At 41.5% G+C, this 15958-nt stretch overlaps 1 protein-coding gene across 3 annotated transcripts; it reads right to left on the reverse strand.

The window, feature by feature from the left end:
- Nucleotides 1-1182: 1182 nt before the first annotated feature.
- Nucleotides 1183-15935, reverse strand: LOC5517762. 3 transcript variants are annotated; one of them, XM_032362229.2, is made up of 17 exons: nt 15665-15935; nt 15021-15144; nt 12886-14102; nt 11805-11945; nt 11116-11250; nt 10375-10671; nt 9576-9806; nt 9168-9321; nt 7995-8188; nt 7124-7205; nt 6964-7025; nt 6521-6655; nt 5303-5434; nt 4830-4993; nt 3967-4132; nt 2951-2992; nt 1183-2209 (listed from the first exon to the last, which is right to left on the reverse strand). In XM_032362229.2, exons 2-17 carry the CDS (start codon nt 15118-15120, stop codon nt 2201-2203), a joined length of 3261 nt encoding a protein of 1086 aa, XP_032218120.2. In that variant the 5' UTR covers nt 15121-15144; nt 15665-15935; the 3' UTR covers nt 1183-2200. The 3 variants fall into 3 exon arrangements, with proteins under 3 accessions (XP_032218120.2, XP_048584222.1, XP_001637814.3); XM_048728265.1 differs by having other exon boundaries at nt 15608-15935; XM_001637764.3 differs by having other exon boundaries at nt 15596-15935.
- Nucleotides 15936-15958: the final 23 nt, after the last annotated feature.

Here is a 15958-nt window from a genome sequence, read left to right on the forward strand (position 1 = left end):
CTATTGACACACTACTTTGGTGTTTTGTAGTATCTGTCTAATAAAATATTCTTCTTGTAAAGAACTCTTTAACAAAAGGTTAAGGAATTTTCGAGTTTCATCGTTGAAGACGTTCATGAAATTTTCAAGATCCCATCAGACGTGATCATAAGTAAAAGAAAATGAGCGTGATAACACTCAAAACCTGTCTTGTAAGCCTTTTTTTGAACAACCATTACTCGAGTCGTACGTGGTGAGTCAATAGGCCATTCCAGGTATAAGTTTGCGCGCGCATTACCATAGAAACCTACCTCAACTACCGTCATGCAGCGCGCGCATAAGCTTGCACCAAACGAAGCGCGCGCTGCATGACGGTAGTTGAGGTAGGTTTCCATTGTGAGTGCGTGCGGATACTTAGAGCTGGAATGGCCTATTGCACACGAGGCCTAATCACACAAATAGGTCAATTTGTATAAACAAATTATTGTCTTTAGCTTTTTCACATTTCGCTACTGATAGGGTACAGTATAGCCTGGTCGTTCCTCGTGCTTTGATCGCTCGCATGACTTTATCAAGACAGTCGCTTGACTCTAAAATACGCAATCTTTATAGTGTCATAGAAATTGGCTTTTGTCATGGCTTTCATGGTAGCGCGAGGACTATCAGGCAAAATTTCACTGAGAAGGCCAAAATATTGGAGGCATGCATTTCGCCCTCGAGGTGTTAAAGTTCTGAACTGGAAAAATTAAATCCGGAATGCAAGGAACTGAAGATTATTTTAAGAATTTCTGGTTTCTCTAGTATATTTTTAGAGTGAGCATGCGCAAAGGTTTCTCCGTCATGTCCGAGCGATTAGTTGTAGTGTATGGCGGCATATGCAGTGTTTAGGATAAACCCTTACCCGCCCTAGGCCAAATAGATTACCGCCGCTTTTTGCCTCTATTCTTTCAAGGGCCAAAAGTAAAGGTTTAAACGTTTAAAGGTTGTATAAACAAATAGTAAAGCAGACGCGAACCTTGGAAGGATCACTTCGTGGGTTATATAAAGCAAGGTATGGCCTCAGACGTCAGTGTAAGCTGGAAAGGCAAAGCCGACCTACCAGCAAACCGTACATAACCACCAATAAATTATCATATCGGCCTTGGAGAAACACTCAATTATGAACCTCACGATAAAAGGGAAAGGTCTAAATAAATTCCACTGTAAGAATGTCAAACTTTTATTAAAATGATTACTTATTGCTACAAAAACATTATGGAATTGAAAACGCAAAATATCGTGATACTGTTCTAAATAAAGTTGGAAAGGTTAATACAATTAGGAAATGGCAAATGCTCTTGTGGGTAGGGGGGGGGGGGGGGGGGAAGGGACAGACATTCAATACGGGTTATGCAGAAACTATCAGAAGATTTCACCACAATAGATTGGTGCAGACGAAGAACGGGGATACAACAGAACAATGAGGTAATCTAGCCAATCTTGTTATGCATTACAAGCGGACTTCTACACTTCTCTTCAATACCCTTTATATATCTGACAGCGCGGTAACGAAATTCAACCCACCCCCTCCCCCTGAGAAAATGAAAAGAAACAGCACAACTTGCTTTGAGGGCACAGCGAAATTCCAAAGAAAAATGTAACATCCCATCTGGACGCTAATAGTATAGAAAACAAATGATTAAAACCTGCTTTAACCGTCAGATATCAAATAGTTGCGTTACCCCCCTGACAGGCCACCAAACCCCGCCAGCCCAGCCCCCTTCCCCCCTTCATACCCCTTCTCCTATAGGCTCCAAAGTTTCGAAAGATCTTTAACATAACACATAAGCTACAAAATAAAATAAAAACATCAATCAAGGGACCTTGTATACGTGATCTTCTAAAATGAATACTTGACAGGGGGTTCCCCTATATGTTTGTACTGACAGGGGAAGGGGGAGTAGGAACATAACCCCCCTCTCCCCCCCCCCCCCCAAAAAAAAAAAAAGAAAAGAAAAGAAGCTAGTTTGGTGTAAAATGCAAAATACAATAAAACTTTCCTCATAAGAATAGCCAATATTTAGTTAATAAGATAGTTTAGCTTCCCCAACTATACTTCCTACCACACTACATAAAAAGAAGACTTTACAGAGTTCTCCCTCATAGAAGAAAAATATGTTGATACATTGCCTATCGGCCGTGATGACAGATTTGCTGCTCTTTGCTGATGGATCCGCACAGATTATTTCTTCTATGGAAAAAAAAACATGACCCATTACTAGGGGTGAGTGTTGATGTCGAATGACAAACTAGCGATGATAAGAGGGAAATAGAAAACGGAACGCTTTTCATACTCCCCACGTCAAATGTTGAATCAGGGATGATAAAGAGAAATAGAACACGGTACCATTCTTAGAATCTCTACGTCAAATGTTAAACCAGGAGTGATAATTAGGAAATGGAGAATTGTAGTAATCTTAGACTCTTCCTCGTCAAATCGTTGAAGCACGAGCTATAGGACAACTTTAGTCCAAACGGATGTCTAGTGCGCGTTAGTGCACGGGCTATAGAACAACTTTAGTCCAAAATAATGTCTAATGCTTTGAGTGCAGAACTGACTACTTATTTCTACGTCAACTGGATGTATTTGCCTTGGTTTCGCTCCTCCAGCGAGCTCTGTTTTTACGTGCAATAACGACCTTTCAAACGATGTAACCCACCCCTGGGAAATGAGTAACATGACCCCCAGTGGCGCGTGTTTTCTCTCCGCTGGGGGTCGAGTAGCAAATACAGCCAGTTTATTAGGGATGCGTGCTTTATAGCTCGTGGTTGATCCGGGGAAATGGAGAATGGTACAATTCTCAGACTCTCCCACGTCAAATGATGAGCTAGTGAATCATCATCACTACGACCACCAAAATTAAGACCATCATGAACATGATCAAAGGCACCACGTAATCAATATTATGATCATTATCATCAGCAACATTACCTCGGCTTCTTCGTCATAGTTAACTGTGTATTCGTACAAGCACTACAATATAAGAAAACAAAATGTTAATATTATTCAGACCTGCTGAATTTGAAGGCTTCTTCAGGTCTGGGTCTGTTTCTCATGCATACAGCAATTTTGGTCTTGAACTCGCATCGTTTGCATTGATTCGTCCAGTTGCATATTACACTTAGTCAATCGAGGATAAACGAGGACAAAAACATCTAAAATTGCCGGTAACTGGGCTTTGTGCGCCCGTCAATATCGGCATTATAGCTACTCGACAGTACAGAATAGTCAGCTTTAGTTTAAGGTATCGTATTGCACGTATGTCAAATGTGTGTTTAAACAATGTCAAATAAACATATAAAGATAGACATATTCCGACCTTCTTTGATGTGTGTTTAAACAATGTCAAATAAACATATAAAGATAGACATATTCCGACCTTCTTTGGCCTAATTTCTGTTGACACAGGCATAGATATGACCGCGAATAAAGGACTAGAATTAATTGTATATATTAATACAAAAAAGAATAATTCCACACGCACACATAGAGGGGGAGGGAGGGGGGATTTCATGACGACTCCAACCCCAGAAATCCTCCAACCTTGAGAAGGCCGTAATACCTTGATTGTATAAAAAGCTGAAAGACCCCCTGAAGGGCAGGTATGGATCTTGTCTAAAATAACCAATTCGCTTATACTGTGTGGCCGATCTAAGGGACCATTAGCAAAGTGAGGGGGGTGGAGGTAAAGGACAAATAAAATTCATACACGATGAAAAGCATGGAAAAAAAATAAAAGAAAAAAAACATGCAAGACTGAAACTTCACCACCCCCCCCCCCCCCCCACCCCCTTCACTTCACTGTTCTAATGGTCCGTCCGCCCTAAGTTAGAGGTTGTAGGGGTTGCAACACCCCACATGAAAGAAAAGAAAATGCTATATAAGGGAGAGCCGACTCCATACCACAAACCCCTCTCTGAAAGTCCTGGATCGGCCCTAGCGTGTACCTGGTAGATAAAGTTGTAGTGCGGTAGTGAGCTGATGATCCCGCATCGAGCTTGACGTAGGCGCTTGGCGACCTCGAAGAGATCCACGACTGAGGTCTTGCTTTCCTCGTGGCTTCGAACACCGATGTCCAAAGCCACGAAGACGCCCGTGAAGCCCTGACCATCGCTAAAATCACGAAACAGGGAATCATGGGTAGGACAGGGAATCATGGGTAGAACAGGGAATCATGGGTAGAACTGGGAATCATGAGTAACAGGGTAAGGGTTGATACTAAAAGCACACTTTAAGAAGTTAATGAGAAACCAGCTGTTTGCAATATTCTGCAAGCTCTCACCGACGATTTCCAACAGCTGATGAATCGCCTTGAGTTACGTCATTCAAAAATCCTTGAAGTAGATCACTAACTACTAACTTTGAGTGGGCAGCATTGAAATGGATTCAAATCACGTCACCTCTCCGCTATTTTGAATGACAGAAGCCAACAGTTTAACAGTCGGAAAAGGTTAATAAAAGCTCGCAAAATATTGAAATGGAAGTGATGGTGACCCGGCTTCTTGAAAGAAGTAGGTTTTATGTGGCCCCCCCAGGGGGGGTGGGGCTCAATGAACTCATTTTCTAGCGTGACGAAGGAAGCTGCTTGGGGCATGCTTTCCCGGGGAAATTTTGGTAACTTGAAAATCGCGCAAATTGTTCGCCATAGTCTTTATTATTGTTCTTATTTGTGTAGCTGTCATAATATTGGTAACTTGCAAATTGTTCGCCATAGTCTTAGTATTCATAGTACTTTCTTAGCTGACGGACTCTCTTTCCTGCTTATAATGATGATGGTTATAATGGTGATTATAATGGTGATCTCTCTCACCTGCAGTGCACGATGACCGGCGCGTCTTTTTCCTGCTCGTACTTCTTGCTGACCTCACGCGAGGCCACCACAAAGCCCACGAAGAGCGCCACGTTTGGCGTGGTCTTCTCCTTCCACGACGTGAACTGGTAATGCGATATCTCTCGTGTGGACGGCGGTGCTGTCTAGAAATTTGTGAGTGATACACGTGACCACGGTATAGAAAAGCGAACTGGTGACGCGTCATGTAAACACAGTATAAAGTCAAACAAATAATTCATTATTAAGCTAATTCTCACTATGACGCAAACTTTTCTAATCAGGGATTTACACACAAGATGAAGCGCAAGATACAGCAAGTGATCTTACAGTGCTCGACTCTAGCTAGCGTTAGATCCGCCTCTATTCCCTTTCTTTAAGAGCGTCTAATTGTTTTCTCTTGTGATTACTTGGTTTTCAGGTCTGGGTTTGGCAACCATCCCCACTGTACATACCGTATTATTGGTGAGAATCAAGGCGGTGATGGTATAGTCGGGTTTAGTTGTGATCGTCTTGGTTGTAACGCTCATTGATCCATATTTTCCCGTTCCACTCTCCGTGGTCGGCCAGTAAAATGGATAATCAGCCTGAAGAATTGTTTAAAAAGTATCTAAATCAACAAATATTCAATGTAAGAACAATGTAAAACCTTTTTGTGTGACATTGCCATAGTAGGCCTAGAAATATTTGTAGAACAGAACACAGAAACATTAAGAAAAGAACATTAATAAGAATATTTAGGGCCAGAACATATAGCAGAAAGTAAGATTTCGAGAAAATCATATGAAGAGCGCATATGCGAAAAACAAAACGATAACAACAGAAGAAGAAAGAACAATAGTATTTACTCCGTCTCTTTTCTATACTCCTCCAACGGACGTTTTATTTTGATCTTGAATAATAAGCTAAGAAACTAAATAATAAAAAAATTTTATGCAACCTATACCTACTTTCATTCCCTGGGCCCTTCCCTGGGTACGTTAGAGGGGGGGGGGGCATATGTAACAATCCGGTCACTTCCCTTGACAACTAACCGGGGGGGGGGAGGCATTAGTAATAATCCGGTCACTTTCCCTGACAACTAACCGGGGGGGGGGAGGCATTAGTAATAATCCGGTCACTTCCCCTGACAACTAACCGGGGGGGGGAGGCATTAGTAATAATCCGGTCACTTCCCCTGACAACTAACCGCGTAATTAATAAGAAGATGACAGGCCCGTACGCAGGATTTTTCTTGGGGGGGGGGGAGTGCGAAATCTGAAAAGTGGTCTTAAATTTTCCGGGGGGGGGGTGGGGGGAGGGAGTTTTCTGATAAATGACAACCCCCAAAAGAACAAAAAGGATGCCATTGAAGTATTTCCACGGGACGTTTATTATCGGATTTGGCTTAAAAAAAAGGTCGATTTTAAGATTTATGACACATAAGAGTGATCTAGAATTACTTTTTTATTTCATCTTAATCGCTTAAGCTTTATAGATTTGTCTACCAATTGCACGTCTATTGGGAACCGAAAAAAGACTTTCCGTCGGTGTAGGGGGGGGGGGGGTTAGTGGGTACCGACCTGGATGATGATACACAAACTCACCGCCAAACTATTCATGGAATTCTGTCGCCCTTAACGAGACGAGCAAATGATGATATTAAGGCTACCCCCCACCCCACCACACAGTACCTCTTTGTTCTTTTGATCATCGTTGACCATCACGATGTGACCAGATCCAGTCTCCCAGACCATCTGCCAAAAATCTGCCATCGTCTCTCGCATAGGATGCTGGGTAGCAATGTAACGCCGCTGACCCTTATGGTCCTGCAGGCACATATAGTGAAAAAAATTGGAATGAGAAGCTAAATTCAAGAGAGAAGACGCAAATATCTTTTGGATTCGGTAGTTTATGACACAACTAAAATATCTAAATTGGCGAAGATGTAAATATGAAAGTGTCCTGGTAAAACTAAGCTCTTTCCAAATACACGAAAAGATGCAAAACTCAGGGTTGAAATAGACCTGATGATTTGCTCAGAGCATCGAGAAGCTTTAAATGCGCTAAAATTAATCAGTTACATCTCCAGTACCCCCACCTCCCTTCTTTAATTACCTTTTAATCATTAACTTACATAAAGATAGTTTGCGTTGATGTAATCCGGAGTTGCGTTGAGCTTCACTCGGGTGCGGGGATCTGCCATATAGAATATTTGTTTGTCAGAAAATATTTCGCTTTTTCCGTAAAAAGTCTATTCCCAGTCCTGAATGTCTCCAATAGTGATTGTTACTTACGCGGTAGAATCTCTGGGTTCCTGTTTTTGCTGGCAGTGTTCGGAGGGAAAGCGTCAGGTCCTGGCATATCTTTGTCCAGATTCTAACGGAACACAAAACGATACTTAAAGAGACCATGACATAGCCTACTTGTAGGCTTTGGTAGTTTTTCCGGCACGAAAACCCCGAAAACACGAAGTTAGCATACCATGGCCGCCATCTTGGATAACGCCCTCCGCAGGGGGAGGGGGAGAAGCGCGTTATCCAAGATGGCGGCCGTGGGGTTTTCGTGCCGGAAAAACTATCAAAGCCTACAAGTAGGCTACCATGACACGAAAAATACATAAGTGAGAAATAGTCTAGTCTTGTCTGTAGTTTTTGTGGTTGATAAATGGTAAAAATGGGGGGGGGTATTATTTTACGTTAAAAAGGCTTTTGTCTGTTTGTTAGTTTGTTTGCTTGCTTGTTCGTTCGTTTTTTTGTTTGTTTGCTTTCTTGCTTGTTTGCTTGATTGCATGCTTGTTTGTTTGCTTGCTTTCTTGCTTGTTCCTTTGTTTGCTTATTTGCCTGCCTGCCTGTTTCTTTGTTTGTTTTATGCTTGTTTGTTTGCCTGCTTGATTGTTTGTCTGTTTGTTTGCCTGCTTGTTTGTTTGTTTGCTTTACTTGGCTGCGTGTTCGTTTGTTTGCCTGCTTGCTTTTTTTGTCTGATTGTTTGCTTTATTTGGCTGCGTGTTCGTTTGTTTGCTTTACTTGGCTGCTTGTTCGTTTGTTTGCCCGCTTGTTTGTTTGTTTGATAAATTGGCTGCGTGTTGGTTCGTTTGCCTGCTTTTTTGTTTGCATGTATGTTTTTATGAACTAATGTTTCAATAAATCATCAATTCTCGTATCTCACCTTGAATTCCGTTTCCTTCTTCTTCTCGTTCTTGTTCCTGAGTGCCAGCCCCACGATTCCCACTGTCGCGGTCTTGTGCTTGAGTGGTTCTGCCTCGTCCTCAAGCCAGTGGATGGATGACCGGCGCCTCTCCCTCAACTGCTCGTCATCAATGTCTCTTAGATTGGACGAGCCACGGCGAGACCCAGGGGACCCTAGAAGGGTAAAAAGCACGAATGACGGAAATTCAAGAGAGATGCATGTTTTGGGCCGTGTAAGATATGTCCCGACAATTAAAATTTGTAATTCTAATTTTCATCATATTTCTTAATATGTCATTACTCTAACAAATGCGCTATTTTTTTCTTGATTTTGTCTATTGGAAACGTAGGAAGGAGGGGTCGAGTTACGACTAAACCTCTCCATTCTCAAACTCTTCTTAATAGCGGACTTGCGCTAAGAGATCACGTGACTTTTTGGGTGGCAAACTAGCGCACGCTCAGGCTTTTAGTGGCAAAATAACAGCAACAAAAAGCAACTTATTCAGCGCTCACGAAAAAAGCCCAATATTTTTCTTTCAGAAATGATTTATTTTCATTTAAAAATTTCATTTTTTCGTCGTTCTTTGGCGAGACGGGCGGAGTCAACTCCGTGTTTATTTTGGTTTGAATTTGCCATCCAAAAGGTCACGTGATCTCTCAGCGCAAGGCCCATATTCAGATCATACTTTCATTTTTGGTGGTATCAATGGTCAGCCGCCCTAACAAACTCCAAGTATGTGAAAGCATCCATTTTCATCGGCTTATTCAGGTAAGGTATTGCGATTGGTAAATAAAATACAAAACTTTGTTTCTAGGTGGTTACTTCGGGATATTTCACATAATTTGTCTTCCATTATCAAATGAGAACCCGACCTTTCTCATTCAAAATCGGGATCGAGACCGTACCTATTTTCTTTGGAGATCAACGTTACATACAAGACGTGCCTTGGGTAATGACAATGGGTAGATAGGGAAACGTCTTTCTACTACTTTTTTTTTCCCATTTTACAATAAATCTTTGGGCTAACCAGTTCGTTAGACATGCTTAAAATGCAGTGATTAGCCTATGTAAGGAAAATAAACAAACTTCGACAAAGCCTCGCTTTAAAATCACAGGACCCCGATTATTAAACTTATATTCTAAATAATTCACCTTCTCCTCCCCCTCCCCCGAAGATAGCAGATCCACGCCGTGTGTCAGGTGTGCCGGAAGTGCTGCCCAGCCTTCCTGTATTAGACGCGGTTGCAGTATCCTGCGCGGGACTGGTGACTATTGCTGGTGCAGGGCTTTCAGGTGGACTGTGCTTCTAAAAGAAAAGCGACAGAGCTTGTAAACTCACGGGAAATCACTTATCTGGAGTTCAAAATTTTTCAGGGGGTATCTTAGAGAAAAATGGTTTTTATATTAGAAATGGAATTTCAATGTTCTCTAATATTGATTCTTACCCTGGGTTCAAGTTCAAGTTATCGGTAAGTGTTGCGCTATTAATTAGACCTCGGAGACTTCCCCAGACAAGGGCGTGACGTTAAAAACACGCTAAAATCCTAAAAAGCAATTTACCTTTGCGTTCACAGCAGCAGTACCAGCAGCCACTGCGACCCCAGTCAAACCAGCGCCAATCGGCTCGTAATTGTTCTCACTAGACCCAGTCCCTGAACGGTGGATTTGCCCATATTCGTTACCAGTCCCTCCGCTCAGCTCGGCATACGAGGCGCTGGGTTTTCTATCCCCCAGTCCGTACGCGGCATTTTCGTAGCTTTTAACTTCCTCGGTGGGTGGGGCTTCTTTGGCCTGAAATCAGGAATTCTTTTATTTTATTTTGCCATGTGCTAATCTCCAATAAAAATGAAATGGCTTGAATTCATATAACGGAATAGCTTTCTGCTTAACGTATTAAAGAACCATATATGAAATGACATGCCTGGGTAACGTACTCATGGGCCGTATACTGCAAAAACATACCGGGAATTATATGACTTCGTGACGTATTTAAGAACCATACACGGAATGGAATCTCTGCGTAAAATATTCGAGACCCTTTTATGGAATGACATGACTGCAGAGCAAGAACCATATATGGAAGGATATGATTGCGTGACGCACTTGGGCATGAAGTATGGAATGCAATGATTGCGTAACAAGAACCATAAATGGAATGGCATGATTGCGTGACGCACTCGGGCATGAAGTATGGAATGATTGCGTGACGCACTCGGGCATGAAGTATGGAATGATTGCGTGACGCACTCGGGCATGAAGTATGGAATGATTGCGTTACGCACTCGGGCATGAAGTATGGAATAATTGTGTGACGGATTCAATCAACATGGGAAATGCGAGATGGGACGGAGTGACTAACTTTTTCCAGGTTAGAGTTTATGTCTTCGTATCCGTCATTATCTTTTCCTTTCTTTCCATCACCATCCGCGTCTTCTTTCTGATCTTCATCCTTTTTCTCACCGCTCTTCCCACGTTTTTTCTTGTCTTCCTTATCACCACCGTCGCCACCTTTCTTCTTTTGATCTTTCTTTTTCTTTTTGTTTTTCTTTGCTCCTTTCCCGGCATCGGTTTCTCCACCATCGACATAAACTAGCTCCAAGTTGCCTCCTGACTCCTTAGACCGTCTTCTCCTTCGCCGTCTAGCGCCACAACAAAGCTAGAAAAATAAGAAAAATATGAAATAAATAAATGTATTAAAAATGCAAACCACAAAAAAATCACGCGTTTTTCCTTAACAGACGTTCTCTTAATAAGTAATTGGGAACGGAGACGCATAGAGGGCAGTACACATCTTCTTTTTACCCCCAAAACCACCAGTGTTCAGAGGAAAACAATCGGGAATTGGTAGGTTTTGATAGTGGTAACTGTAAAACAAGATGGCCTATGGTATAAAAAAAATTAAAGCAGGTCTTGAATTATTTGAGTGGTAGCACAATACAGAAACATTAACCAAAAATGTTTCTTTTGCTGGTGATTTCCTCAAAATACTTTTTTTAAAAACTTTTTTCGGGGAAGGGGAGGGGAGGGGGCGCGTGCCCCAGTGCCATTCCCCGCTAAGGCCCTGATAAACCCTGGTTTAACCCCCATTTTGAGAACTTACACAACAGCAAGCCAACACGAGGAGAATGACGCCGACAGCCACCGACACCAGTATGATAATTAGGGTCGAGTCAGGCATGGAGGACTTCGTGATGAACTGACCGGAATCACAACCTGCTAGCTCCACTTTGATGACCTGGGAACGAGTTCAAGATAATAGTGTTTCTTTACGGATCTTGAAGGGGAGGGGACGTTGGGAGGAGACGCAGACTTTGGCAAGGGCTTTAAAATAAATTTCGTATGGCAAGAGCTTATAGTATTAGTATAATGTTATTTTATTATAGGTTAATTTAAAGCCGCATTGTCACCAGTTCACTTCCGGAGGTCCGATGGAAACCTCGACCGTTAAAAGACAAAAGAATCTTTTAAATTCCGAGATATTAAACATGCCATCCGCTCTAAATGAAGTTAACTGGTGACAATTTGGATTTAAGATGTTGTAAAGGGCAGCTTAATTCATCAGAATCAAATTTCAAGGACTTTTAGTATTAGTATAACGTTATTTTATTATAGGTTTATTTCAGATGTTGTAAAGGGCAGCTTAATTTATCAGAATCAAATTTCATGTTATACTCAATCAAAAGCCTTCTCTTGCCTAAGACAGAAATTTGAGAATAAATGCCTGGGACCTGAATGTTTTACATACCACCCTATATAGATCATAGATCAAAATCATAGATTAAGCCTAACCTTTCCTTCGAAGTCTGTGCCCAGGAGTCTTGTGTTACCGTTATCAATGATGGTCTTTAGCGTACGATACGCATTGAGTGTCACGCACCGCGAGGGCCTGGCAGGGTGGGTTCTGTTTCGCACGTACCACCACAAGTCGACCTGTGAACAATATTGAACATGACGCTTTGTAAACCCTGAAACGCCAATGTTTTACATGAGGCTTTGTAAACCCTGAATTGCCAATGTTTTACATGAGGCTTTGTAAACCCTAAAACGTCAATTTTTAAATGAGGCTTTGCAAACTCTAACAGGCCAAAATCGTTTCAATTCAGCACACTCTTTTTTCGAATATTTATATATTATTTTATTATTCTTTGGGCATACCACGGGCAAACCAGACGAAATGTTCGTGTATCGAATATTTTCTTCTATTTGTGTACCGAATATATCTGTTATGAAGCCAATTTATTGTAGTTGTTGTCACAGATTGATCTGGTTCCGTTTTATCCGTGATTCATAACAGTTGAGGCGATTTTCCACACTCATCTCGGTTCATCTCCTCCCCACTTGTAATAAAATACAACAGGGTAGGAAGCTCCACGCCCTGGCAAACACAACTTCGACTCTTCGAGGCCTATATGCCATAGACGAATAGTTTCTAAACACATCTTTCAAAGAAAATAATCCAAAAGACCAGAATTTCCCTGCAATTTTTCACTGCAAATTCGCAATTTATCGTTCTTCCAGGGTGAAGACAAACGGTCGATCCAAAGAGCGCGGTCGGGCCCTGGACACAATAGAAAATACAATGCCGATCTTCGACAGAATGCAATGCCATGGCAACCAATATTCGATACACGAACATTTCGTCTGGTTTGCCAGTGGGCATACCCCACCGTCCACCCTCCACTCAACACCACCGCCACTGTACATTTACAGCAGTGCAAATGTCCCCACCTCTTTGTTGTTTTAAAACGCCAAAATCGTTTAAATTCAGCACATGTTTTTCCAATTTTTATATAAAACATTATATTATTATTCTTTAGACACCACACCGTCCACACTCTCCTCAACCGCCGCCACTGAGAAATGTGCCCACCTGCTGGTTGCTCTTGGCGTAGTCCGCGCAGTCCCTCTGCGTATTGATATACACTATCCTGGAGGCGGAAATAGGGTTGTTCTTCTTATCTGCTACATTCTTTGCAATCTGGTGCTTTAAAGAGTCCTCGAGTTTACCACAGAACTGGCTCCACGTTAGAGCGAGTCGTAGCCGCAAAAATATCCTCGGGGTTCGTCCCACTGGTAGGACCACGCCTTGGGTCGGCGTCCCACTGGGGATAGGGCTATTTCCGTTTGTGACAGACGGAGTGGGATTGGTGGTAGTAGTAGGCGCCGAAGAAGGACACACTTTCTTTGAGCTTGTAGCCATCGACGCCGCCATAGATGTTGGAGTGAGAAGAATCACTTCCATGTTATCAATCTTAAGGTCATTGAAGTTACAGCTTAGAAGAGCAGTAAGTTTGCTAGGGTCTTGATACAGCGATGTCATATTTAGTCGAACAGACACTTGTATCTTGTTTTCAACGGTAAAGGCTACACTCTGTGGCACTTGACACTTAGTCAAATCAACTTCCAGGATATTTACTGATGCTGTTAAGTTTCCAAAGTACTCTTCAATGTTTCGAATAACAGACGTGTACTCAGGAAGTGACGTATCGGACACGTTAAAACAACTGGAAACATAAAAGTCAAATATAACATCGTAAACGTCAACTGCCGGCTTAGGCGAGTAGATATACATGGCAACAGAGCTTGGCTCAACAGAGATGTTTCCGATGGATCCGTTCTTAGCCGGTTCGGAGAGAAACGAGAGAGCCACTGAGGGAAATATCGCTCCCGAGAATTGCCTCCAGATCCCCAAATCCACTCGTGAGTTATTAGTTGACTCCAGGGTGACAGCACCGACCCCTTGGGTACTCCCTATAAGATGCTTTGCAGATGCCAACAGATCATCAGATGTATTGCTTGAAGTTATCTCTGAGGAGAAAATAAAAAGGCGTGGTAGCAGATCCACGCTAGTGTTGAATCCTACTTTAAGGGCTTTTTCTAGTTCCTTTACAAGTTCGTCAAAGTTGGCGATACTTGTATTCAATTCGATGGTGTTTTTGCTTTCGAATATGCTCTCATTCGCGCCGCAAAATCCAGTTTTGTTCTCCATAGCTTGAAGCTCCTTGGTCAAGATGGCGATCGTGTCTGTGGTTTGGTTTCCATTGGATCTGATGGAGTAGCTGACATATACGCGCGAAACGGTGCAATCTGAAACACAAACAGAATGTAAGGCCTTATCAGACTATTCGGGCCTATTCAAGTAACCTTTTAAAGGAGAGGGACAAGTAAGTGAGGAAAGATCTGCCACATGGGAGGGAAGTCTTTTCCATCGGGAACAGACTATTCAATTGTGCAGAGGCATGGTATATGAAAAGAGCAAAGAGTATAGTCATAGACCACGCAGTTTCTAGAAAATACCAGTGAACACTGTTAAACATTTTGTAACGTACAAGTATTTAGATTGTTTATTGTTATATGCATTGAGCACAAGCTCTGTAATCCAGCCTTGTCTGAAACAAGTGGAATAAACTTTTATTATTGTTATGATAATTATCTGAGGCAACTCATTTTTTTCCTGCTCAATATTTTTTTTCGTGGCAAGTTATGTTCCTCGCTGGAATTGTGCTGTGCTTATCAATTTTATAGCCTCACAAAATTTTACATAAATACTTCCTTTGTACTTGTGGGGGTCTTCCGTGACTAATGAATTAAGTCTCGCGCAAGATATGACAGTATACTAAATTATTTTCAAATAAAGTGTGTAAATGCCAGAACACAATTATCAAGGCCTAGCTAATTGGTTTATGACAAACCAATTATCTAAGTGGCATCTAGAATTAGCACCTAAAATAAGGCTTTAAAAAGCTTTCCAGAAAGTTCGATTCGGTTTGAATAACGTCATACTCGTTAAAGTTATATAATGAGAGTAAACGTTTAGTCTCCCCTTTAAAGTGTGAGATCTTAACTTATAAAATGTTTAGCTAGCAGTGATTCAAAGCCTTCTTTCCAGTCACTTTAAAAAACAAGACTTGCTTCCCTTTAAATAAGTCTTGCTCAAAATAAGAAAAGAATAATAATTGGCACACAAAGTCAACTCAAGTGGGATAATAGAAGTTGCTATCTTACCCTTTCTGGGTTGAGCGCCGAGTGTAAACACAAGAAAGCTAAAACACAACACGGCTGTTGTGGCATGCATTGCATAGCCGCGTTGCGCAGGACGTGCCATTACTTCCTATGATCTTCTTCAAGGCTGCAACAGAAGAAAACATCTCAAAGTGCTTATCCTTCCATAAAAAAATACTCAAAAGCAAAAAAAACAACAGGGAAAGTGGGTTTGCTATTTTATTTGAATATAATCAAGGAATGCTGGGGATGCACGTGATTGGGGAAATGTATAAAATTTATCCATCCTTATAGAAAGACCTTAAAAACCTTTCTTGACAACCCCTGTAGACTGAATGAAATTTTCAACACAAGGCGTTACTCATAAAGTATTAAAGAAAACCTTCACTGATTTAGACTATGCTACCACGATCATCTAAGCTTATAGTCTCGATTGCAAGACATCTGACATATGGAGAGTTATCATAAACTTCGACCTTGAAAAACACATTGTAGTTTTCCTTCAACATAGACATTACTGAGTCAAAGGTCCTATACAACTATAGGGTTTTGATTCAGTAAATCAACCTTTCACTTACTTAATGAAGTACCTTAATGAAGTAATCCTCTTTTCTTCTGTGTCAGGCTGTTCCAGGCCTTTAACTTACTTTTAGATCAGAACTTGTCTTCGTCACAGCGCTCACACAGATCAAACATCTTTAACACCTTTTTATCAAAAATTAAAACTTCCTAAACAAGCACGAATTGACTTCCTAATTGATGCTTTAGAGTGACGTTTTAAAACCCTGTTCGGCCAATTGCAGGTTTGTTTGTCGTACTGTACTTAAGAGAGTAACTTAGATACTGTAGAATGCAGTTTTCAAGAGTCAGCTTTGTGAATGAACTAGGGATCAAACTGTCGTGTCTACCGTTAATGTGAGCTACATACTTTAGTAACTGAG

The sequence above is a fragment of the Nematostella vectensis genome, chromosome 5 (assembly GCF_932526225.1).
Source record: "Nematostella vectensis chromosome 5, jaNemVect1.1, whole genome shotgun sequence".
Taxonomy (NCBI): domain Eukaryota; kingdom Metazoa; phylum Cnidaria; class Anthozoa; order Actiniaria; family Edwardsiidae; genus Nematostella; species Nematostella vectensis.

Coding starts and splice junctions, on each gene's coding strand:
- LOC5517762 (XM_032362229.2), bottom strand. CDS start 15,120: ATGGCACGTCCTGCGCAACGCGGCTATGCAATGCATGCCACAACAGCC. Junction 9,322..9,575: donor CTGCTGCTGTGAACGCAAAG/GTAAATTGCTTT, acceptor CTTTTCTTTTAG/AAGCACAGTCCACCTGAAAG. Junction 5,435..6,520: donor ATGATCAAAAGAACAAAGAG/GTACTGTGTGGT, acceptor ACAATTCTTCAG/GCTGATTATCCATTTTACTG.